Consider the following 26,503-nt stretch of genomic DNA (forward strand, 5'->3'; position numbering starts at 1 on the left):
CATAAACTAATCTTATTTCATATAAGCATTGACTTAAAGTTATCTTATTACTACCGAATTCATAGTCGTTCAAGATTATCTTATTCGACGTATATATAGTTAAATAAGGCGGTCTTCATCAAGTCATGTTAAAAGTAGACTTAAGATATTAGTAGTGCTCAGTGCTTGTGTAGCTATTTTGTCCATAGTTAAACAAATTTATTTTTTAATATGGAAGTGGTAAATATAATTAATTTACATAATGATTTAGAAATAGAGGATATTAATAGCGATGATGAAAGAGACGTGCGTGTTCCGGAAAGATATATTAGAGACTGGTTCGATCCGTTTCACTTTTATAGTAACAAAGAATTTAAAAGGCGTTTTAGATTTAATAAAGAATCTGTAATACACGGAATTTTGCCAGAAATTGAAGAAGGACTTGTACGCAATAATAATCGTGGTCTTCCAATACGTCCAGTATATCAATTGTTAATTTGTCTACGGTTCTACGCTACAGGCAGTTTTCAGGTTAGAGAAGATAAAATATTTAATTATACATGCAATAAGTTATTATATATAGTATATATTATACATGATAAATTTATACCACAGTAGGAATATCCAAAATATATCATAAGCATATCCTAAAGATATTACAACTTCTGTAAGATATCCCTATGATGTGTTTTGATGATTCCTGCTAGGATATATTGAGATATCTATCATAATTATTTCAAATAATATTTTATAATTATAATTCTTTTGGATTCATTAATGCAAATAATATATATTTTTTTTATATTTTTACAGGCAGTACTTGGAGATACAATTATTGTCTCGCAACCAACTATATCAAGAGTTGTATTTCGAGTATCCATATTGTTAGCAAGGATATTCAATAGGTTTATAATAATGCCTTCTACACCAGATGCTATAAGAGAAAATCACAATCGTTTTAAAAATATAAGACGTCGTGCTGGAGGTATTGGTTTACCAGGGATTGATGGAGCTATTGATTGTACACATGTACGATTAGTTGGTACCAAATTGCAGAACATAGAAGAAATTTATAGAAATCGAAAGGGATATCTATCATTAAATGTACAGGTATGCAATGCAACATATGTAAATACACACATATTAATTGTAATAAAATGTTATTAAGTACATTATACTAAAAAATATTGGTTTTAATATATTTTTATATGTAGGCTGTTGTTGGGCCTAGAACAGAATTTTTGGACGTTGTTCCAGAATGGCCGGGTAGCCAACATGATAGTCCCCCCCGTGGGCGCCACCTTGACGTGGTGGGGGGGCTTGTGTGCCACAATGATGTACAGAGCTGTGCCGGCGGCGGTTTCGACCCCTGGCAGGTTCTACCATGCCGGAGTGGTCTGTACTGAGAGGCCAGACTAAGAGCGTCCTTATTCACTCTCGGAGGGGCAGCTGCCTCCGTGTTTTATACAGGGACCGGAGGACCGCACTGGTACTTGTACCTGTGCGACCCAAAGGACCCTACAGCGCGGGCAGAACGGGCTGGTGAGCCGGGTGAAGGCAACCGTTCTAGGGGAAGGAAAACCCTGACTGCAAACCCGTACTTGTCAGGACATACAACCTGACACAATTGCGAGGGGCCAGGGTGCTTCGGCACTCTGGTACAGGGGGCTCAGGCATCCCCGGCAGACCCTAGCCTACTACAACGTAACCCTAGGTCATGTCTCTGGGGCCGGGAGTCTTGCCTTAATCGGCCGGACCGCGAGGCGGGTTCTCTAAAAAACACCACGTAATCCTACGGTTGAGGCATGACACGCCTATGGGATGAATGGCAGGTGCGTGACCCGTCGCTAGTGGTTCCTCATCCTGGGCACCTGGCGAACCCAGGGGACATGCTAGCCTTACCCCGGGCAATGTGGGGGCTCTGCCCGGGGTCGACGCCCACTTCCCGCCGTACTCGTGGGACCAACAATGGATTCACTCTTAAAAAATACAAACTCCGAGCTCTCGGGCTCAGAGCCCTCGGACTCAACGGTACCTAAGGATGGGCGTAGCAGCCCGTCCATGGTCCGACCACCCGTTTCGGGTGATTTTTTGACGGTAGGGACGGGGGTTGAAGAGCTGGTAGCAGGAATCCGATAGGCGGGTGCCTCTTCCCCTCCCTCCGGGGAGGTTGAGCATGCGGACTCCAGGGGGCTAGCCCCTGGAGTGCCGCCTAAAATTGAGGACCGACCACCGTCCTCAACACAGCACCTCCTTGATCGCGGGGATGGTGCGGTGAGCCCGCCGGTTAGGATAACGCGGGCGGCCACCCAACGAGGGAGGGGAATGTCCCAGGTGTCCGGGGATAAAACCCCGCCACCTGGGACCAACAAACCAGGCCCTCTCTGCTTCAAGCAGAGACAGGGGGCAAAGGAGGGGACCACTGGAACAGCGGAGGCATCGGGACGGACCGCTGGCCCGGTTGTCCGCTCCGACATCCGGCTCTCACAGGGCAGCAGGGTGGTAATCCAGCGCCTCGCGAAGAACACACCGGGACCAGAGGCTGGGCCGAGCACCGGCAGGGACATCGGGAGAAAGAGGATGCGGGCCAACACCACCAGCGGCAGCTCCTCTGGGGAAACTCCCGTTCTGGAACCCGCAAGAAGGGGGCCGGGAAGGCTACCCACCACTGGCGTGGTCAAAAAGAAAAAGGAAGCAGAGATGGAGAAGAAGAGGGAGGAGGAGAATAGGAGATTGGAGGAGGATATACGGATACTCCTCGACACGGGCATACTGAGGTCCCTCGAAGACAAGCGCCCGGTCGAGGAGGTCTACAGGGATAACGTCACCATCAACCTCCTGAGGGAGGCAGGAGTGGCCGAACTGACCTCGGAAGTGGGCTGAGCGCTGGGCGCGGTTCGATTGGTCTCGCGAAGGTCCCGAACATTGAAAGGGACTTTCGTGGAACTATTGAACCGCGCTGTTGCCACTTCCGAGGCCGTTATGGCCACCCTACTGGCGAGGACGGCGGAGCGCGATAGTAGGGGAGAGGAAGCCTCGGAGACGAGGAAAGAGGCGGAGGAGCTCCGGGCCTAGCTTCGCAAACTGAGGGTGGAGAACAGGAGGCTGGGGGAGGAACTGGGGGCCAAAAATGCCTCCACGTCCTCAGCCCCTGTTCTCCCTCCCTCGTTGCTTCCCAGGGGAAGGAGGCTCTCCTACGCGGAAGCAGCAGGGGGCTCGACTACTCCTGCATCCACGTCGGCGGAGGATGAAGAAGGAAAAGGTAGGAGAGATGACAGGAAGAGGAAGAAGAAGAAGAGGAGGAGGGTAACCAACCCTCCCTCCCCCTCCTCCTTTGAGAGGAAAGGAAGTGGAGGTGGGTGTTCTGGTGGACATCCCGTATGACGATAATCCTCCGGAACACCCACCCCCTCCAACATGGAGGACGGAGAAGGCAGAGGAAGAGTTGGACGCCGCCATGGCCATCTCGGCTCATACTTGCGGTCATGGGGAGGAGCTCCGCCGTATGAGGGCGGAGCTCGACGCCCTTATGGCCGCGGGTGGAACGGGCCGGGCGGCTATGGCGGTGAGAAAGGAAGGAGGAGAGAAGGAAGTCCCGGACCAGCAGACCCAGGCCCGGAGGACGTCGAAGCTGGAGCAGTTGGGGAAGAAGAAGGGGACCAAGAGTGAGAAGAGGAAGAGACAGAAAAAGAGAAGGAAGGAGAGGGCCAGAAGGATGAAGGAGGAGGAGGAGGAGGAGAGGGCCCGAGAGGAAGGAAACGGGATGCCGGCCAAGGAGCTGCTGAAGGCGATACGGCGGCCACCTGGCCAACAGCAACAGGCATCAGTGGGTAAGGCAGAGGAAGTGGCTTGGTCCCAGGTGGTGGGAAGAAAGGTGAGGAAGGGGGGAAAGGGGGAGGAGGAAAAAGGAAGGGGAATGCCCCATCCTCCACCCCTTCCCCTCCAAAACGGAAGGGACCCGGGAGGGGGACAGCTGCGGCGGCACAGGGCAGGCCGAGACCGCCGCGCTCGGCGGCCGTCACCATCACGTGCCCCGACGGAAAATATGAAGCATTCATGCTAGAGGCCAAGCGCCGTATCAGGCCGGCGGACAGGCCTGGGGATCAACGCGTCCCTGAGGGTCCGCCGGGCCCTGAATGGAGCGATGCTCATTGAGGTGCCTAGCCTCAACGTCGGGGCGTCCGCCGACCGGCTTGCGGAGGAGCTCCGCAAGCTGGCGGTGGACAAAGGCCCCGCTTATCGCGTCCAGCGGCCGGCGAAGTTCGCAACATTGCGAATAGCCGGCCTGGACGCGACGACCGAGGAGGTGACGGCCACCGTGGCCCTCGCTGGGGGATGCTCGCCGGAGGATATCTCCTCAGGCGAGATGAGTATCTCCCAGCGAGGAATAGGCGCAATGGTGGTGCGATGTCCGCTGGCAGCGGCCGCTAAGGTCGCCGCCGCGGAGCGGGTCCCCCAGGATGGACCCGCGCCGGAGTAACGGCGCTGCCCGCTCGCGCGACGTTGTGTTTCCGTTGTTTGGAACGGGGACACGTGCGCGAGCGGTGCACGAGCGCCGTCGACCGCAGCGGTATTTGCTACCGCTGCGGTAACCCCGGCCAGCGCGCCAAGAGGTGCACGAAGGCGGTGCGCTGCCCAGTGTGCGCCGAGGCGGGCAGGCCCTCTGGACATAAGATCGGAGGGCCTGCCTGCAAGCCCCCTCCCGGAGGAAAAAGAAGGGGGAAGAAAAAAGAAGGGAGCAGCCAGAAGGAAGTCACCAGTGGGGGGAGGCCCGAACCGCCATCACCGGAGGACCGAACTCGACCAGCCAGGGGAAAGGGAGTCGACAGGCCTCCCCCCACAGAAAGAAGAGACGGCCAGAACGACCCCAACTCCCCCCCCCCAGGCAGGAGTCCCGGAGGAGGAAGTGGACGTCGTCTCCGTGGACCTCATCGACCTCGGGTGGGAGCTGGAGATGATCCACGAGTCGGAAACGCCTCAGCCTCGAAGGAAGAGGAAAGGAGAGGAAGAATAGACAGACAGGAAGGAGGACGACCCAGGAGAGGACGGACAGGTGAACAAGGTGAGGAGAGTGGAGCCCTCGGGCCCATTCCCATCGGAGGTAGAGAAAGGGGAGTCGGTGGGAGCGCTGCCCCCGACTCCCCTACAGGATGGCTCCCCCTCGTATCCCCCAGAGGAGAAGACCACGAAGGTAGGGACCCCCCAAATCTCCGCGGAGACACCCGTGATAGAGGCCACATTGGCCGAAACCCCCTCCGGGGAGACCATGACGGCAGTACCGTCAGAGGTCTCCCAAGAGGAGGGGGTTAAAGTAGGCCGCCCGGAGGAGGCGTGAAAGGCCTAGCCTTCACGCTACTCCGGGCCCTACAGGCCAACCTCGGCCACGGCGCCCGGGCTCAGGATCTCTGTTTACAGAGAATGGCTGAGCTAGGCGCCGGGCTGGGGGTGGTCGCCGAGCCGTACTGGGTGCCGGTAACCAGTACGAACTGGTACGGCAGCCCGGACGGCTCGGTGGCCATGGTGGCGAACCCTGCGGCGGGGACCCCTCCCTGTATTTTTAGGGAGAACGGGTCCTCGTACGTGGCGGTCGATTGGGGGCCCATCACTGTGGTGGGGGTGTATCTCCCCTACCGCAGGAATAAGGCCGGTCTCGGGGAGCTCGCCCCAGTGAAGAGGATCCTCGACAGGATCAGGGAATTGGTACGTAGGTGCCATCCCCGGCCTGTCGTGATTGCCGGGGACTTCAACGCCCACTCGGAAGGGTCCCCGGCAAAGGGACCCTCGGGGCGAGTCCGTGATCGGCTTGGCAGCGGGGCTGGGCCTCCTGTTGATGAACAGGGGCTCAACCAGCACCTGTGTGCGGCCGGGGGGGAGTTCGGTCATAGATTTGACCTGGGCCACCCCCTCGGCCGCCGGGATGTTCCACGAATGGAGGGTGGAGGCGGAGGGCGAATCGCTGTCTGATCATAGACATATAGCGTGGGCCCTCCGCCTCCCCAAACCCGCACAGATGCTGGCCCGCTGCCTTGGGGAGGGGAACTTTCCCTTCCCCAAAAGATGGGCCCTTAATCGATTCGATTCGGACAGGTTTCGGGTGGCCGTCCTTGCGGCCACCTGGCACCTAAATGTGGGGCCAAGTGAGTAGGACCTCAGCCCCGCGGACGGGGCTGGGGAAATAGTGGGCATCGTGGCGTCGGCATGCGACGTCGCGATGCCCCAATCCCACCCCCGCCGGCGCCGGGCCATGTAATGGTGGACGGAGGAGCTGGAGACACTCCGGGACTCCTCCGTCCGAGCCAGACGGTTGTATTACCGGGCCCGGCGACGAGGCGGGGATGCCGCGAGGACAAGAGAGGGCTATCTGCAAGCCAGGAAAGCCCTCAAGGTCGCCATCGTCGAGGCCAAGCGAGCGGCCTGGGAGCAGATGGTGAGCTCCCTGGACGACGATCCGTGGGGGCGCCCATACAAAAGGGTCATGGGAAAGATCCGTCCATGGGCGCCCCCACCAACGGAGACGTTGAACCGTCAGACCCTCGAGGGGTTCCTGGACGCCCTCTTTCCGAGGGCAGAAGGGGGCCCCCCCATGATCCCGACCCCCCCATTGGAGGAGGGTGATTGGGACGAGGATCTGGCGGTGAGTCCAGAGGAGCTCACCGCGGCCAGGAAAAGGCTCGGGGCCAAGGGGAAAGCCCCTGGCCCCGACAGAATTCCTGGCCGAGCCTGGGCTCTCGCCCTCGGCGAGGGAAACCTGTCCAAAGCCACGCGCAGGGTATTCAGCGGGTGCCTCAAGGAGGGGGTATTCCCCCCAGAGTGGAGGAGGGCCAAATTGGTCTTCCTCCCCAAGGAGGGCAAAGCACCCGGGAGTGCATCGGCCTACAGGCCGATATGCCTGCTGGACGAGGCGGGCAAGATGCTGGAGCGCATCGTTGCAGACCGCCTCGTCCAGCATCGGAGGGGCCGGATCTCCACGACCGTCAATACGGGTTCAGGCCCGGAAGATCGACGTTGGATGCTATCCAATGCTTCCGGGATCTGGCCCAGGCGGTCGTGGAGGAAGAGGGCGGGGTGTTGGCGGTTTCGTTGGACATAACGAATGCCTTCAACACCCTGGCCTGGCCGGAGGTTGGGCGGGCCCTCGAACACCATGGGGTGCCCGCCTATCTCCGGCGAATAATTTCGGCCTACTTCGGGGGCAGGGACCTCGCCTTCCCGGTGGAAGGCGGGGTCCAAGGCCGGCGCGCTATGGAGCGCGGTGTTCCGCAGGGGTCGGTTCTCGGCCCCCTGTTATGGAACATCGCGTTCGACCGGGTGCTGCGCACTCCGCTTCCTCCCGGTTGCCACGTCGTCTGCTATGCGGACGACACGTTAGTGGTAGCCGGGGGGGAGAGCTGGGGGGAAGCCCGCCTCCTAGCGGAGACGGCACTGGTATCGGTGGTGAGTACAATCAGAGACCTGGGTCTCAAGGTGGCGCCCCAAAAGACCCAGGCCGTGTATTTTCACGGCAGGGGTCGAAGGGTGCCACTGGGGACCCAGGTGCTCGTAGATGGAGTTCACGTCCGCGTCGGGCCGACGATGCGATATCTCGGCCTGACGCTGGACAGCCAGTGGAGCTTCGGACCCCACTTTGGGGAACTGGCCCCCAGGATGCGCAAGGCAGGACTGGCGGTGGCCAGCCTGACACGCACCCAAGGGGGCCCAGGATGGAGAGCTCGCCGCCTGTACGTCACGGCGGTGCTCTCGATCGCCCTGTACGGGGCGCCCATATGGGCGCCACAGCTAGGGGCCTGCCGCGGCGGCAAGCGCGCACTGCGGCTGGCCATGCGGCCCGTGCTAATCAGGGCGATTCGGGGGTACCGGACCGTGTCGTACATGGCGACGACCACCCTGGCCGGCGTCCCCCCTGTGGAGCTCCTCGCAGAGGAGCGTCACCTTCTATATTGGAGAGTGAAGGAGCTCCGCAGGAAGGGAATAGTGTCGGTCAGGGCCCTAAGGGGTCTGAGGCTCCAGGCCGAGGCCCGGACCCGGGGGAGATGGGCGGACCTATTGTCCGACCCCCGGGGTCCCGGGCCAGCGACGGCCGCGGCTGTCCGCTCCTGCCTGTCCGAGTTGACAGGCAGGAGAGGACGTGGACTATCCTTCCGTCTGGCGCAGGTGCTAACCGGGCACGGGTGCTTCGGTCGGTACCTGCGCCGGATAAGGAAGGAGCTCACCACTCGATGCCACCACTGCCCCACGGCGGAGGACACGGCGCACTACACCCTGGTCGCGTGCCCAGCATGGGTCCGTGTCCCCTGCGGGGCGGTGGGATGCCGAGAGGGGGAGCTCTCGCTCCCGCACATAGTCAAAGCCATATGCGGGAGCGAGGAGGCGTGGACAGCGGCAGTCTCCTTCTGCGAGATAGTAATCCCAGAAGGAGACCGCCGAGTGGGGGCCAAGACCGTACCGGGGCTGCGGGGAGCAGCTCCCGGGCGGGCAACGCCCCCAGGGGGACGAGGGACGCGACATCGTGCCCGGGGCAGCGCCGGCCGAGGGGGGCTCACAGATCCGCGAGGGTCGGGAGTTCCCTCGGCCGCCCCGGGCCCGCCTCCGGTCGTAAGGGGGGAGTAGGGGGCGGCGAGACGCCTTCCCTGCCTTCCCCCCCCAAGCGATCGGACAAGTAGGGACAGGGGGGAGCGGTGCCCCGGGTGGGGCCGGGCCCGCTCCCCTACAAATCCTCCCCACCCTGACTAGCAGGGGGGTAAGGAGAGGGGGTGGATGTCCTTTCCCTCCTTGACAGGGGACAGAAGGCCAACCGGCGGGGGGTAACCCTCGTCGGAGACCGCGCCCTGGATTCCCTTCGTGGAACAGGGCGCGGTACATAGGTGGCGAGGGGCTCCCGGAAGGGAGCCCTGGGGCCGGGGGGTTTGAGAGGGAATACGGGAGTAGTTCCCCCGACTTCCCTCCTCACGGTCCGACAGGTAGACATCCCGCAGGGGTTTTAGTCGGTAAGAGTCCGACATAATCCCCTCCTCCCCAAGGGGAGGGGGTATCCATGATGGATTTCCCCTGCGTGACCAAAAAAAAAAAAGCCAACATGATAGTAGAATTTTTCAAAATTCTGCTATATACATGAAATACTTTCAACGTCAGTTGCCAGATATTCTAGTAGGAGATGCAGGATATCTCTGTTTACCATTTCTTTTAACTCCTATTCAGAATCCGCAAACAGATGAGGAAATTGCGTTAGTATTTTTCTGTGGTTACATTAGGTTATATATATATTTTTTTTTATAAAACGTTAGTAAACAAATGTATTTTTTTACAGTTATAATGTACTTCACGGAAGAACACGTCAGATTGTTGAAAGAACATTTGAGATATGGAAACGTAGATTTCCGTGCTTATCTAGAGGATTAAGCAACAAGTTAATTAGTTCAACAACAATAGTTGTTGCGTGTGCTGTGCTGCATAACATGTCTTTAATTTTTAATGATATGTTACCAGAAGAAGAAGTTGAAGAAAATAATGAAATAGAAATACCAATTGAACCACACTGGCAGCCGGGAGAGGGTTTTGTAATGCGAGAAGCACTTACTGAGAGATTGTATAGATAGTTTATTATATAACTTATTACACAACTTATACAATAAACAAAAAGTAACAAAGTAAATTTTATTCAGTCTTTTACTTTTTATTGCACATTTCCACTGTTAATTATGTATATTATTATTATATATATTTTAAAAATAAAATTTTTAAATTTTCTTTTATAATAAAACAAAATATAACAAAGTGAAAAATATTTTGTATACATCGTGGCTGTGCAGTGAGTTATCGGACACTAACATAATACGGTTAATCTATATTATTCAATACTTTAATATTATTTCTTGCAGCTAAAAATAAATAACTTTCTCTTATAATATTTCTTTGGCTAAATGGACTTCGATATTTCCTTTTACAGACTTCTTTTAAAAACGCATATTTTCTTTCTCCCTTTGTAATTGTAACTCGGTTAACTCAGCTTTCGCAGTAGCTTCTCGAATTTGTAAAGCAAATAATTCTGTTTGAAGATTTTCTTTCATTGTAGCAATTCTTTTCTCATGAAATTTTTTTATATCTGATATATCTTTCTCTTGTTCTATGATTTGCTTTATTCTTTTTATCTTTACAGTATCTTCCTCGCTAACAAAATTTTCTTTTATATTTCTCTTTCCTTTTGCTATTTTTACTGGTCGCGTACAGGCAAAATCCAATTTATTTTCTTCTTTCGGCTCAAAAACTGTAAAAACAATAATATTTAGTTACTTCCTCTCATTAACACTATAAAATAAGTAAAAAATAGTTTATACTACCTTCATTACAAAGATTAGTATCTTGGTTCTCTTTGTCAATCATCTCTTCCATTATTATATCTGAAAATCGTTAATAATGAATCTAAATTATTTGACAATATTTTTAAATAAACGTATTTATTTTTTCTATTGTATATAATTGAGTAAATATAAAAGTATTAATAAAATCTATATAATTAACAAATTATGTACCTTCTCGCAGATAGTATGGTATATGTAAATTTAATTTTGAATTAATTTTAATCGAAAATACCTTGTGTTTTGTTAATTTCTTTATCATTCAGCTCATCAACATTACTCCCGTATAATGATGAGATGTCATCATTTACTAAAAGATTCAAAACATGTTCTCCTTTCTCTGAATCATAAATAAAATATATTAATATATGAATTATAATAAATATTTGTAAAATTCTTTCTATCTAGTAAAATTATATCTTTAGCATGTGCAACTATGACCGTTTCAAAATTATTGACAGTGCTGAAAATATTTAATATACGTGACATCAATTGTAAGATGCATTCCGTTTCTAGCATGAAGCGCATAATGTGAACATTTTCTATAATATATGTAATATGAACTATAGATAAATGTATGCATCATGCATTTCATGCGAGAAATGGAATATACCTATAGTTTGTGAAGGCTGGCAATGTTTGGCAATGATTGGAACGCAGTCTATATTGTGTTTAATAGTAAGAAATTTATACATAAATATATATATATGCCTTACTTATGTTTCTTTATTTATTTTTAAATATATTTTTAAAGTTACCTACCATTTATCTCATTTTCTGTCATATTAGATGTAAACAGAACAGGAGCTGTTTTTAAAAGATGTGGTGCTATTATGGCAACATCAGGATCAATGTTTATTTCTGGTAGTGGCGGGCCACCACCAGTGGCTAGACGAGCTTGTTTTTCTTTAGTTAATAATTCTCTTTGAGTTTGTTTAATATTTGTCCAGAGTTTCTTTAGCTGTTGAACTGTACGCTGCAAAAGGGAAAACATTTATATCACTAATATATCTAGAGCTGTATTTCAAAACTTTTCTGTACGTAGTATAATTAATTTTGTTATATTTACTTCTTGCATAATCATGGAAGAATCGTTATATCTCTTACAAATTTCAGCCCATGCAAGTTCTTTGTCATGAAATGTTGAAGAATCACTTTTTTTAACCTCAATGACGTGCTTAAAATCTTTTAATATCTCTACGAAAAGTTTTCTTTCCACAGTTGTATAATGTTTATTCTTCGACATTTTCAAATTTTTTAATTTTAAAGATTGAAATCTTACAATGAGACAAGTAGCAAATAAAAATTTGTTAATTCTTTTAATCAAGTGTATCACATTTCTCACATGTCCACTTTAACTTGTTGCACTAGTGTAGTAGTACAGTTAAAAAGAACAGACCACTCTTGTTTTAACCACTTCAGCTCAAAGGAAGGATCATTTTTATTGGTTGGCCTAAAAGAAATAATACGGAAATAGCCGAATGATCAATAAGTATCATCTTAATCAAATCTTTGCGAAGATATTCTCAAATAGAATAAGAGTTTCTTAGACAAGAACTTCTTCGCAAAGATTATCTTAATATATGTTTATGAATTATATCGATTTTAAGGTGATCTTCATTCAATAAGATAATCTTGACTAAGACGATCTTCAGTATCGCCTTGAAACTCGACTATAAATACCGTATGGGTGTAAGCAGAGAGAAATCTAAGAGCGGCCATCAGCGAAGGTTCAGAAATTTTTATGAATTCGACGTACCCTCTGAGAAAATAGACGTTAACTACGTCGATGTTGTTCGGTAACGAGGTTTGTCTGTAATAGTTTGGTTCATATCTGAGCTACTACACAGAATATAGTAAAAATTATATATATCATCAGGAGGAATCATCAGCAAACACAATATTACATATAATGTGCATGTAAATTGTAATTTCCTATTCAACAATATAACTGTTATATAACACAAATGTTATATAATAGTTATGAACTAAGATCTTTATCAGTTTTCTTTCAGTATAATAGTCAAGATATGATGAGCAAAATAATTATTCGATAGAAATGTAAATAAGATTATCGAATTTGAAATACTGTATACAAAAAAGTCATTTTCACAATCATAAATAATACTTTTAAGGAAATGTCATAAATAACAATATATAAGAAAAATAATATAAAAAACTAATCCACGTTACATGTAATATTGTGTTTGCTGGAATATTTCACGCACTGCGATTCGCGTAATTAGGAAAGGAAATTATTTAGGATAAGAAATAAATATAAGTAATATATTATATTTTCAATTTTTTATTTTCTTGTGTGTGTGTGTGTGTGTGTGTGTGTGTGTGTGTGTGTATGTGTGTGTGTGTGTGTGTGTGTGTGCGCGCGCGCGCGCGCGCGTGCGTGCGTGTGTATATATTTGTTATTGCGTCATATAAATATTTATATAGGGCATTCCTCTGCCTCTTCTTCTCCATTCTCCTCTTACTCTTCCTCTTCCTCTCCATTCTCCTCTTCCTCTTCCTGCGTTTTCGCTTCCACCTCTTCCTCTTCCTCTCCCTGTCCCTCTTCCTCTTCCTCTCCCTGTCCTTCTTCCTCTTCCTCTTCCTCTTCCTCTTCCTAGTGCAGCTACCACCGCTGCTTCAATAATATTTTGTAATGCTGCAGTAACAATAAGACAATATTAAAATATAAGGTAAAAAGTGAAATAAGAAGTTACAATTTAATATAATGTACTCAGTAAACATATGTCTTGAAGACGTCTAAAAGCTTTTTTTAAGACAATTTTTAGACTTGTATGTGTAAAAAATGTCTTAAAGAAATCTTTTAGACGTCTTTTAGACATGTATGTTTACTGGATATTGATTAGCGTCTAGGCCCTGTCGCCAAGAATAGTCAATCTGCGTCGCGAGGTTCACAATAACGTTTGTTATAGCGGTGCTTCGCTATTCGTGCTTTGTGATAAATATTTTGATCTGAGCTGCAGTCTTTTTTTCCTTCGTGAGATTAGTGTTTTACAACATTTGTTTCTAAATGATCTCTCAGATCTACGTGATCTGTCTCTTTTGCAACATGTATTACGATTTTTTGCCCAATACCATTATTAATAAATATATTTATATACGCCTGTATTGGTGTATATACTTCATTGTATTGGTTCATTTATTCATTCTTTTTTTTCCTTTTACGTGTTGCTTTTTTTTTCCTTTTTCTATTTTTCTCTTTATTCTGTCATTTTTAGTTTCTTACTTTTTACATTTTCTTCTCACATATCTAAAATTATTTTTTGCACTGCATTGCAAATAAAAATATAAAGACTATGTTGACTCCAGAAGATAGCTCTTATAACAGGTACATGTATAAAGATTGTCAGAATGGAAAATCAACTGGAAAACGATTATTCAAATTCCCAATGCAGAAGGATGCAAGATATAATACATTAATACTTAATACAGGTAGATCTTTCTGCAATAATAATTTTCTATATAGAGGAAATGCGGATAATAGTACGCATTTTTTACATTTAATTAATTGTACACTGTACAATTTGTAACGATACGACATACTTACTCCAAACTAACACTGAATATGAAGTGTTATCTGTTGTGTACTGACACTACTAAAAATTGAAATTGATATAATTGAATTAATAGTGTTTCAAATAATTAACAATATGAAATGCTGCAAATGCGTACTCTTGGACAACCTATGAGATAAGAGTACGCACAGGAAGTACAAGGATACGCATTTTTTATTCTATTAATTAAATTAATGAAATTGATTAACCCTTTGCAGTCGGCAGATTTCGAAGAGATCGATAAACATTAATATCTGTAAGTTGATCTAAACATTTGAATCTAGCATCGGGAGGATAGTTTTCTTTCATTATCGCTAGCCTCGTTCGCCGTGCCGCACGCCAGGCGATCATGAATGCCAGCCTGGCGGCACTGACTTCTATGTCGACTTGCGAATGCCGCCACTGTGGCGGCATCGACCACAAAGGGTTAAATGTCATCCTGACTTACTGCAGTTACAAATCCTCGCCGTTCTATATTTTTGCGCTTGTATTTTGATGATCTAAAACTAAAAAGAGCCGCCGAACTTCTTAGACCTAACGACGATATCGATATCGCGCGACGCGTAAGCGGTACGCGAGGATGACCGGCCGGTCAATGACATATACGCTGCGGCGGCTACACAGACAGACCAAAAATGCTCGCGACAACTATTGTCGGGAAATCATTAAAATTTTGTCCTCATTTAATAATTTTTTCCTCATTTAATAATTATTTTAAAATATATATGTTTATGTGTGTTTAATGATAATATGACACAAAGATGCGCTCCAGCTGATTTCTTATATAGCGACGGACCTCAGCGGCCCGTGATCGTCGCCTCGGCCGCTAAGCGCGGAACGGCGCACAGTGGGAAAAAACTCATTTTTTGGATAAAAATCTACGGATAGTGCAATTTTGATTGCTTCTTGTACGTTAGAGAAAGAAGCGACGTGGTAACTGTGCGAACCTAGCACGTTGTACTCTTATTTTTTATTTTTTGGGTATATTATTGCAGAATTATTTTTTTTTTCGTTATAGAGAAACTGTAGAACTATCAAAAGCGCTATTAGAACTCTACTTGCTTTTTTCATATTGATAGTTTGACGTGTTAACTTCACAGACATGCCTTCCCGCTCCTCCACGCGGTCCTTGAACGCTTTATTTAAATTGGTTATAAGGCCTTCTGAATTTTTATTTTTCATTTTCTCGCGAACAAAATTTTCTTACTCATTATACTTTTACCTAATACTAATGTGCATGAATATTTATCGCTACGAGATGCAGCTAAAAATTATATTTACACGTCAGACCCTTCTCTTGTAAGATGCTACGTTCAAGTTGAATATAAGTTTTTTCATAATTAGTTCCGCAGCCGTATAATGCTATATGCAAGATTTATAGTCCTGCAAAAGTTCGGAAGAGTCTTCTTGTATAAAAGCACAAAAACTGAATGACACAACAAAATTAAGGGCAATGACTAAATGAGTATACGAATTGAGGCGCTGGCCGAAATATCGAAGTTGTAGGCATGTCAAAACAGATCTTGTATATTTGTAAGCATACTGAAGCATTTTGTACAGGGTTGTAGGCACGTTGTTAGCACTATACAGGGTGTTAAATTTCAAACGTAACAGGTAAAAAATCCTGAAAACTATGAAAGATAAAAATAAGTTAAAACATGTGTTCCATGATTTCGAAGGGGAAAGAGACTGGCATTATCAGTTTTTTATTTGGAAGGTATTTTCAAGGTCAGTTGAAGGTCAATTTAATTTTTTTTAATAGAAAGCTCAATTTTTCATTATATCTTCTTTTTCTACCAATTAATTTTAACAACTTTTGTCTGAATTATTTTTTATTTCCTTAATTAATATTTTTTGAAATATTTAAGGAAAACTTGGTAACTTTCAACATTTAATTTACGATATTTCGGTAATTTACGATATCTCGGTCAATTCGACGAAAGAAAAAATAGTATTAGACTTAATACTTTATTTATTATCAAGAATATGTTACTATAATAGTGTCCTAACTTTTGTTAACTTATCAACCTTTGGAAATTTCAAAATTATTAAATTAACAAAAGTTAGGGCACTATTATAATAATACATTCTTGAGACTAAATAAAGCAAGAAAGTGTAGTACTACTTTTTCTTTCGACAAATAGCAAGATATCGTAAGTTAAATATTGAAAAAGTTATTTAGTTTTTTCTCAAATATCTCAACAAATATTAGGCAAATAAAAAAATGTCTTAGACAACAGTTGTTCACATTAATTGGTAGAGAAAACAGTGTAATAAAAAATAGGGGTTCCCATTTAAATTTTTCAAGTTGACTTCCAAATGACCTTGAAGGTCATGGCCAAGATCAAATTCAAGGTCACCATCAAGTCCGTTACTCAATTTTCTACAACTTTTGTATTTAAAGTTTTTCATGAAAACTTAATCCTGCAAAATTATTCGGGAGGTCCGATATTTTTAAGACAGTCTGTATATCGATGGATTCGATATTAAATGCTCTTAAATTTTGTCCTTATAAAAACTTAAAAATTTGCAAAGGTAATGGAGAGGAGGGAGGAGGAGGGGGTAAAATATTGCATTTTGAAACATTTGAATAGACTGGTGGAAAGAGTATAAAATACTATAAAACTTTTGTCTGAAAGACTTTTTCATATACTTCATATTTTAAGAGATATTAAATAAAAACGAAAAAGTCTGTTTTTTTCAGAGTTTCGACCTCTAAACATCGAGATAAGCACATAAAAGAATACGTATCTAATGCTTTTTGATGCTCTATAAAATATCCAATGCCCATCAAAATCAATGAAGGACGGCCCCGACTCTTTCCTTGTCAGCGCACAACAAGGCGATCATAATCAGTGATAGCAAATTTCAGCCTAGCGGCTCCGCGGCTACACGCAGTGGGCTAGAATATCTCTAAATGTGGCCAAAAGTCAATATCCGCATTGATCTAAAATAAAGTTATTATTGTATTTAGAATGTTTGAAAATAGTTATAAGAGAAATGTTATGTTGATTGGATTGTTTTTGTATCAGTCTTAATAGGATGAAATTATAAAATACATTAACACTTTTTTTCATTTTCTTTACTTTATCGTTCATATTTTAAACAATTATATATTATTTTTTGGACTTTTAGTTAACGAATATGATGAGCGAAAATCAAGAATGAAAAATATATAAAATTGGAGGAAATAAAAATAAATTATAATATATTACATTCTCTTTTATTACATTATTACAAGTATATTAATCATAATTACTCATTCCGATTTACCATTCCCCGTAATTTCACTTTCAAGAAAGAGCATTCTAAGTTATATATGCTGCTTATGATATATATTTTAAGAAAAAAGTTTTTGTTACTTTTTGATACTTTTGTTACATAACGTAAGCAAACATATGTAAACAAATGATCGCCTATATCTAAAGGTCCGTACTGACTTGCTGATTAATATCGCAGTGTAACAGTACAGGCCTTTAGATATAGGCGATGACTTGTTTACATAAGTTTGCTTACGTTATGTGACAAAAGTATCAAAAAGTAGCAAAAACTTTTTCTTAAAATATATATCATAAGCAGCATATATAACTTAGAATGCTCTTTCTTGAAAGTGAAATTACGGGGAATGGTAAATCGGAATGAGTAGTTATGATTAATATACTTGTAATAATGTAATAAAAGAGAATGTAATATATTATAATTTATTTTTATTTCCTCCAATTTTATATATTTTTCATTCTTGATCTTCGCTCATCATATTCGTTAACTAAAGGTCCAAAAAATAATATATAATTGTTTAAAATATGAACGATAAAGTAAAGAAAATGAAAAAAAGTGTTAATGTATTTTATAATTTCATCCTATTAAGACTGATACAAAAACAATCCAATCAACATAACATTTCTCTTATAACTATTTTCAAACATTCTAAATACAATAATAACTTTATTTTAGATCAGAGCTCGACAAAAAATGCACGCGACGGCCGATTTTCGACTATCTCCGCCCACCGCTGTTCCCTTTACCTCGCCACTCCGCATGCTGCCCACAAGCCGCTCGAGCCTCAGGAGAGTGTTTCGAACAGTTTTCCACGTCACCCATGAGGTACTATTGTTGACGCGTTTTTTTTTAAGTGGTATCCCCAGTAGGCCTAATCTATAATTCTATAATCTATAATTTTTGAAAATGAAGTTTATAAAAAATGAGAAGCGTTCTTCTTTAAACGACGATTCCTTACCACGTCTTATGCGGCTCGCTACATGCAATATGCAAATTGACGTTTCCGCTCTTACTAATAAAAGACGCCGAAAATCGAATTAAATATTCTTCATTTAACATATTTTATTTCGCTTCTGTTCAATTAGTTACGGGTTGTTACAGTCATCAGTGGATTAGGCCTACTGGGGATACCACTTAAAAAAAAATACGTCAACAATAGTACCTCATGGGTGACGTGGAAAACTGTTGGAAACACGCTCCTGAGGCTCGAGCGGCTTGTGGGCAGCATGCGGAGTGGCGAGGTAAAGGGAACAGCGGTGGGCGGAGATAGTCGAAAATCGGCCGTCGCGTGCATTTTTTGCCGAGCTCTGTTTTAGATCAATGCGGATATTGACTTTTGGTCACATTTATACATTTACAGATATTCTGGCCCACTGTGTGCCACGGTCGAAAGGGAAACGCATATAAATGAAAGCCGTGTACATGTGCCACATGTATGCGGCTTTCGTTGCGCGTTTCCCCTTCCACCGTGAGACGCGGAGCCGCTAGGTTGAAATCTGCTATCACTGATCATGAGTAAGCTGTTTCGCTCAGAGTGCGACAAGGCGAACATGAATGGGCTGTCTCAATCTCGCTCAGTGCGCCAAGCGCGTGAGAAGACAGAGAAAACCGAGTGGTGGGGGTAAGCCTCGACCGTGCGTCTAAGAATTTCCAGCATTACTTGTGCCTGTGTCGCGTGTCTGCTCACTAGTGGTGAGGCAAAGTTAAAGCGATTCAATTGTTATCCTTCTCTTACTCATATATATATATATATATATATACCAGGTATGTCGGTAATTACTTTCCGGTTTTTGTAACAGATGTCATTAGCCATAAGTATGCAATGTTATGATTTGATACATGTCATTTTATTCTACTGACATTAACCTCAAAACTACACAAGTTACGTTCCAAAATAACAGCGTTATAGATTAATAATTTTTTGGAAATGTCGAGTTTTGTGCCTGAAAACATGCATTTGCGGCACGCATTACTTTTCTTGTTTGATCAAAAGAAAAAAGCCGCTGAAAGTCATCGTTTGCTGGTAGAGACTTACGGTGAGCATGCTCCAACCATAATAACATGTGAAACGTGGTTTCGACAATTCAAATGTGGTGATTTCAACGTTCAAGACAAAAAACGTCCTGGTAGGCCGAAAACGTTTGAAGATGCGGAATTGCAGGAGTTATTGGATAAAGACCCAACACAAACTCAAAAATAATTGGCAGAAAAGTTGAATGTGAGCCAAGTAGCAATTTGTGAACGATTACAAGCGATGGGAAAGATCCAAAAGATGGGAAGATGGGTGCCACATGAATTGAATGACAGGCAATTGGAAAATCGAAAAATCCTCAGTGAAATGCTGCTTCAAAGGTATGAAAGATATGAAAGGAAGTCATTTCTGCATCGAATAGTAACGGGTGATGAAAAATGGATTTATTTCGAAAATCCCAAGCGAAAAAAATCATGGTTATCACCTGGCGAAGGCGGCCCATCGACTGCAAGGCCAAATCGCTTTGGTCGCAAGACCATGCTCTGTATCTGGTGGGACCAGGTTGGTGTCGTATATTATGAACTGTTGAAACCTGGAGAAACAGTTAATACTGATCGCTACCAACAACAAATGATCAATTTGAACTGTGCATTGATCGAAAAACGTCCACAATACGCTCAAAGACATGATAAGGTGATTTTGCAGCATGACAACGCGCCGTCTCATACAGCAAAACCAGTCAAAGAAGTGTTGAAATCACTTGGATGGGAAGTTTTATCGCACCCGCCATACTCTCCAGACCTGGCTCCATCCGACTACCACCTTTTCGCATCGATGGGACACGCGCTTGCAGAGCAGTATTTCGCTGATTTCGAAGAAGTTAAAAAATGGCTCGATGAATGGTTTAGCTCAAAGGAGAAACAGTTCTTTTGGAATGGCATCCATAAATTGCCTGAGAGATGGGCAAAATGTATAGAATGAAATGGCCAATACTTTGAATGAATATATTTTAACTATCCATTGTAAATAACGTGTTTTCTTTAGCGAATAAACCGGAAAGGAATTACCGACACACCTGGTATATATACAGGGTGTCCCATTTTAATCCGGCCGGCTGAATAAAATTCGAGGATGATATTTTCCAGAAAAAAATGTCATACAAATGTTGCTCAGTTCTAAGGGGGACATTCGATGCCATCAACAATTTTGACCTCGGGTGAAGGGTTCAAGGTCATTCAAGGTCAACATTTTTTTCTTAAATGGGAATCCCTATTTTTCACATCGGCAATCGATTCTACGTAAAAAAAATGAAACTTTTGTCTGAAGCATTTTTTTTATAACGCAAACTAATTTCACTTATTCAGCCTCCAAAATTGAAATTTTCTGAATTTTTTACTCGAGAATAGTGGGGTTTGGGGGGAAATTGCAGAAGACAGAAAGTTCTTGGAATGCTGCAAGGAATTCACTCGAATTTTCGCATGCCGAGGGTACTGGACATGATAAGATAAGAGATTTTTTCCAAACATTGGCGGAAAAAAGTGCACGATCAACTATGCGAAAATTCGAGTGAATTCCTTGCAGCATTCCAAGAACTTTTTGTCTTCTGCAATTTCCACTCAAACCCCACCATCCTCGAGTAAAAAATTCAGAAAGTTTGAAAATTTCAATTTTGGAGGCTGAATAAGTGAAATTAGTTTGCGTTATAAAAAAAATGCTTCAGACAAAAGTTTCATTTTTTTTTTACGTAGAATCGATTGCCGATATGAAAAATAGGGGTTTCCATTTAAGAAAAGAAAGTTGACCTTGAATGACCTTGAACCCTTCACCCGAGGTCAAAATTGTTGATGGCATCGAATGTCCCCCTTAGAACTGAGCAACATTTGTCTGACATTTTTTTCTGGAAAATATCATCCTCGAATTTTATTCAGCCGGCCGGATTAAAATGGGACACCCTATATATATATATATATCATTTTCACTATAGTCTGTTTTAGTAGGTCGGACATTAACCCGACTCAAATCATAGACATAAACCTCGTATCGTTACCGACATATCGAGTTAGTTGACATCTATTTTCTCAGGGGGCGTATCAGGACAGACATATGCTTTCGCCCGGTGGTCGCTCTCAGGTTTCTCTCTGGTGTAAGTTTGTGCGCGATTCCGTGTTTCTCAAACCTGCAATTATAGGCGTGCCACAGACACGAACCGCCAGTAAATGGGCGTAGAACGGACACGCACCAAATAGAGACTTTACCGGCAACGTCTGCAAATGAACGTAGTCAATGTAGTTCCCGGCTACAAATGGGCGCAGATGGTATTAAAATCAGTCGTGAAAATGCATGTCGCCCAAAACGCCAGCGTGGTCGCTCTTAGGCCTGGTCTACAATACGTGTCGTAAGTTGTAAGTCGTAACAATTGGCGAATCACAGTCGATTATTACAAAAATAATCGGCTATAATTGGTCAGTTTTTACGGCTTACGACTTACGACACGTATTGTAGAATGAACTTAAAGGTCATTCTACAATGAGGTTGTATGCAGTAGTATGCAGTAGGCAAATTGACCAATCACGATCGATTGTTCTCTTTACGATCGAAGAATAATCGACTATGATTGGTCAATTTGCCTACTGCATACTACTACAACCTCATTGTAGAATGACCTTTAGATTTCTCTCTGCCATCGTCTTCCCCTGTTCCTCTCCATATAGATACGTGTTGATACGTGTATTTAATTTATCACAATATGCGTATTGAGACATGTTATTTCTGTTCGTCCCGGATTTATCCGGGACACGGTATTCAGTTTGTGAGAAATGATTGTAAGGTGAGTATTATTTTTATTATTATTAATTTATTATACGAACAATGAATTTAAAAAGTTTGAAGAAAATTATTACATGCGTAACGAGTCATCAGTACTGATGTTAGGTTATACAACTTGTAAATATCTAACTTATCATTTTTCTTTGTAATGTGAAAATGTAAGCTAGTATACCTTTTTGGAAAAGAAACAGTACAATTGAGACTTATTGGAGAAAAGAAAGAAGAAATGATGCATTTAGCTCAATAATAAAGAATGAATCTGTGATATTTCTGAACATCAAATTAGATGTCAATTTTATGCCATTATTAATGTGTAGTTTATATTCTTAAAATTAGTAATGCCTAGCAAAGCTGGATGAGTGAAAAAATTAACTTTTATGTTCTGATCGCTCATAAAATATGAGCTCAAAATATGGCTCATGAACTGAATTTTATTAGTGACCTGTCCAGTGGATTGACTATGACTTTTTAACTTATCATTATCCAACACATTGTTTCTGGCAGTTATTGATTATTTTCAGTGTATTTTTTTTTGTAACTGAATAGTTATGTTTTTGCAAATTACAGATATTTAAGTTCTGTCGTTCGAAATGCCATGCTGCATTCAAGAAAAAGAAGAATCCCAGAAAAGTTAAATGGACCAAAGCCTACAGAAAGACTGTCGGCAAGGAATTGGCAGTGGACCCATCATTCGAGTTTGAAAAGAGGAGGAACATGCCTATCAAATATAACAGAAAATTGTGGACTAAGACAGTGGAAGCAATGAAGAAAATAGAAACCATCAAGCAAAGGCGACAGAATCTTCACATTATGCAACGATTACGCAAGGGACGGGAATTGGAACAGGAAGTAGATATTAAGGAAGTTCAACGTGATTTGTCTCTTATCCGTTCGCCAGCAATTGGTCTTAAGGATAGGATGAAACAGGAAGAAGCAAATGAGGAACATGAACAAATGGAAACATCCAGCGATGAAAATGAAATGGAAGAAGTTGAAGTAAATTAAATTATTATATGAATTCTCCTTTATTTATCCTTTATTATTATTATGAATTTATCCTTTATTTTGCACTAATTGTCTCCAATATGTAGTAGAAATTCAGAGACCTGCAAAATATTCATATCAATACATACACACATAGACATAAGTGCAGACATTAATTAATCTTTCTGTAAACTAAGAAACTCTATAGGTTCTCTCAATATTTATATACATAACAAAAAGAAGAAAGACTATTGATGATACAAAAACTTAGAAAATTTTATTTGTTAAGGAAACTTATACATAAATATAAACTAGAAGTTATATTAAATGTTTACTACTTAACTATACATTTATTACATCGTATTTTCAATACCATAAGAACTCCTTGAAGTTAAGTTTCTCACACGATAATGAGTTCTCTCTCTCGGCTTTAAGTTTTCTTCTTTATTGATAAAATACTGTGAGATTCATGAGAACTTCTATAGATAGCATCACCAAGAAACTATAAGCTATTTAAGGGTCTACAGGAGCCTACTAGAGACCCACGAACTAGGCAAAATTATATTGCAAATTATGAACAAAATACGAAGAGAATCACCTTATATGTATGATATTTGTAATCAGGAGAAACGTCCGCATGCTCGTACAGAGCGCTTTTTTGGAAAAAAGGTCTGAATAAAAATCGAATAAAAATTTTGAATGAAAGTGCATCCCGCGGTGCAGCACGAGTCTATATTTCCATTTATTACAAATTTTCAAGAACCTAAATGCAAAATCGGGCTCTGTACCGATCTAGATACTAATATAAGGAAGATACCTATGTAAATCTGATAGGCAAATATGATGTCTGCAAGACAAAATATGCTACACGGAAAAATACACTGAAAGTGTAGCCCAGCTGCACTATGGTGCAGTTTATATGACCTAACCTTCCTGCCTTGCGTTCGCGCGAGCAATGCATTAGTGTTAGCGCATATATGAGCAGTGCATAAGTATTGCCGTGTGTATGTATATGAATACCTTCCAGCTTCCACTGTAAAACATAAGATATTTTGCCACGTTGACCATATATGTAACCACCAAATTGATATGGAATATTCCTTGAACTATTATCGAGGTCCCTACAGAGCCAGATTTTACAATCCAGCCGTCCATAATTTATGAAAAATAAATGAAGTATCCGCCGTACCAAGCATCACTGCGAGTCACTCGAAATATCATTTTACGAGATGCAATATTTCGTCTCTTTGATGATACTTTGATGATATTATTATCAAATTGTTGCAGCATCTTCGTACTATTTCCGATATCGGTACAAAGCCGGATTTTGCAATCTGGTCATCAAAAATTTATAATATATAAATAAATCCATCCGTCGTCTAGGCGTTAGAGCGAATCAGTCGAGAAATGATTGTAGGAGATGCAAAATTTCACCTCGATGATATATTTAACCGCTAAATTGTTATAGCATTTTCTTTGAACTAACCCCGAGAAACCTACAGAGCCAGATTTTGCAGTCAGGCCGTGAAAAATGTATCATAAATAAATACAGATGTATGAAGCGTCGGAGCGGATCACGTACAATACTATTTTACAAGAAGAGATCCGCCTCATTGGCGATGTATGTAACCGCCAAATTTATATATATGGAATATTCCTTGAACTATTATCGAAGTCCCTACAGAGCCAGATTTTGCAATACAGCTGTCAAAAATTTATAATATTTTAATAAAGCGAGCGTCGTACGAAACATCGCAGCGAGTTCCGCGAAATACTATGTTACAAGAAAAGATATTTTGCCTCGTTGCACTCATATATTACCACCAAATTGTTACAACATATTTCTCGATCTATTTCCGAGGTTTCTACAAAGCCAGATTTCGCAATCAGGCCGTCTAACTTTTATCACAAATAAATAAAGATGCACCAAGCGTCAAGATGGATCACGCGAATACAATTTCACAAGAAGAGATATACCGCCTCGTTGACGATATATGTGACCGCCAAATTGATGGAATATTCCGTGAACTATTATCGAGGTCCCTACAGGGCCAGATTTTGCAATCTGGCCGTCCAAAGTTTATGAAAAATAAATGAGTCCGCCGTACCAAGCATCGCAACGAATCACTCCAAAAATTATTTTACGAGATGCAAAATTTCGCCTCGTTAACGATATGTATAATTGCTAAACTGTTATAGCATCTTCCTTGAACTATCCCTGAGAACCTTACACAGTCAGATTATGCAATCCGGCCGTCCAAAATTTATAATATATATAAATAAAGCATCAGCCGTACCAGGAGTTGCAGCGAGTCAGGTGGAATATTTTACAAGAAGCAATATTTTGCTTTGTTGACGTAATATATGAACTTGTTATAGCATCTTCCTACAGCTATTCCCGAGATCTCTACAGAGTTAGATTTTACAAACAGGCCGTCAACAATTTATTATACATAATTAAAGCGTCAGCTATACCAAATATCGCAGCGGAATACAATTTTATAAGAACAAATAAATTGCCTCGTTGACGATATATATAACCGCCAAATTATTATGGTATCTTCCTTGAACTATCCCTGAGAACCCTACAGAGCCAGATCTTACAATCCGGCCGTCAAAAATTTATCATACATTAATAAAGCGTCCGCTATACCAAGCGTCGCTGCGAATCACTCGAAATATCATTTTATGAGATACAATATTTCGTCTCTTTGACGATACTCTCTTTGACGGTATTATTACCAAATTGTTGAAGCATCTTCTTCGTACTATTCCCAAGATACAAAGCCGGATTTTGCAATCCGGTCGTCCAAAATTTATAATATATAAATAAAGTGTTCGTCATACCAGGCGTTGGAGCAAATCAGTCAAAAAATCATTGTAGGAAATTTCACCTCGTTGACGATATGTTTCACCACCAAATTGTTATAGCATCTTCTGTGAACTATCCCCGAGAAATCTACAGAACCAGATTTTGCAGTCAGGCCATGAAAAATGTATCATAAATAAATAAAGATGTATGAAGCGTCGGAGCGGATCACGTATAATAGCATTGTACAAAATGAGATATATTCCTTCACTGATGTAATATGTCATCAACATATTGTTATAGCATATCTCTAAAACTATTCCCAAGATCCTCACAAAGCCACATTTTGCAATCAGGCTGTCCAACTTTTATTATAAATAAATAAAGATGCATCAAGCGTTAAGACGGATTATACGCGAATACAATTTCACAAGAAGAGATATTCCGCCTTGTTGGCGTAATATATGTAACCGCCGAATTGTTATGGAATATTTCTTGAACTATTATCGAGGTCCCTACAGAGCCAGATTTTGCATTCCGGCTGTCAAAAATTTATCATATATTAATAAAGCGTGTGTCGTACGAAACATCGCAGCGAGTCCCGCAAAATACCATGTTACAAGAAAAAACATTTTGCCTCGTTGCTGTTATATAACAGCACCAAATTGTTATAACATATTCCTCGATCTATCCCCGAGGTCTTTACAAAGCCAGATTTCGCAATCAG

General features: G+C 42.8%; 3 protein-coding genes across 4 annotated transcripts; 2 read left to right on the top strand and 1 right to left on the bottom strand.

Annotated features, from left to right (window-relative positions):
• The first annotated feature begins 305 nt into the window (after positions 1-305).
• On the top strand, positions 306-9,628 carry LOC112590128 (putative nuclease HARBI1). Its single transcript, XM_025305856.1, has 5 exons — positions 306-510; positions 793-1,089; positions 1,194-1,254; positions 9,053-9,200; positions 9,284-9,628. The coding sequence occupies exons 2-5, from the start codon at positions 895-897 to the stop codon at positions 9,570-9,572; spliced, it is 693 nt and encodes a 230-aa protein (XP_025161641.1). The 5' UTR covers positions 306-510; positions 793-894; the 3' UTR covers positions 9,573-9,628.
• Positions 9,629-9,740: 112 nt separating this feature from the next.
• On the bottom strand, positions 9,741-11,667 carry LOC105181347 (uncharacterized). Of its 2 annotated transcripts, XM_025305854.1 has the most exons (6): positions 11,401-11,667; positions 11,094-11,307; positions 10,945-10,992; positions 10,567-10,671; positions 10,314-10,373; positions 9,741-10,240 (listed from the first exon to the last, which is right to left on the bottom strand). In XM_025305854.1, exons 1-6 carry the CDS (start codon positions 11,575-11,577, stop codon positions 9,930-9,932), a joined length of 915 nt encoding a protein of 304 aa, XP_025161639.1. In that variant the 5' UTR covers positions 11,578-11,667; the 3' UTR covers positions 9,741-9,929. The 2 variants fall into 2 exon arrangements, with proteins under 2 accessions (XP_025161639.1, XP_025161640.1); XM_025305855.1 differs by lacking the exon at positions 10,945-10,992.
• A 10,069-nt stretch (positions 11,668-21,736) lies between these two features.
• On the top strand, positions 21,737-23,208 carry RpL24-like (ribosomal protein L24-like). The gene is made up of 2 exons (XM_011153245.3): positions 21,737-21,984; positions 22,551-23,208. The coding sequence occupies exons 1-2, from the start codon at positions 21,904-21,906 to the stop codon at positions 22,986-22,988; spliced, it is 519 nt and encodes a 172-aa protein (XP_011151547.1). The 5' UTR covers positions 21,737-21,903; the 3' UTR covers positions 22,989-23,208.
• Positions 23,209-26,503: the final 3,295 nt, after the last annotated feature.

The sequence above is a fragment of the Harpegnathos saltator genome, unplaced genomic scaffold, assembly GCF_003227715.2.
Source record: "Harpegnathos saltator strain DR-91 unplaced genomic scaffold, Hsal_v8.6 scaffold72, whole genome shotgun sequence".
Lineage (NCBI taxonomy): Eukaryota > Metazoa > Arthropoda > Insecta > Hymenoptera > Formicidae > Harpegnathos > Harpegnathos saltator.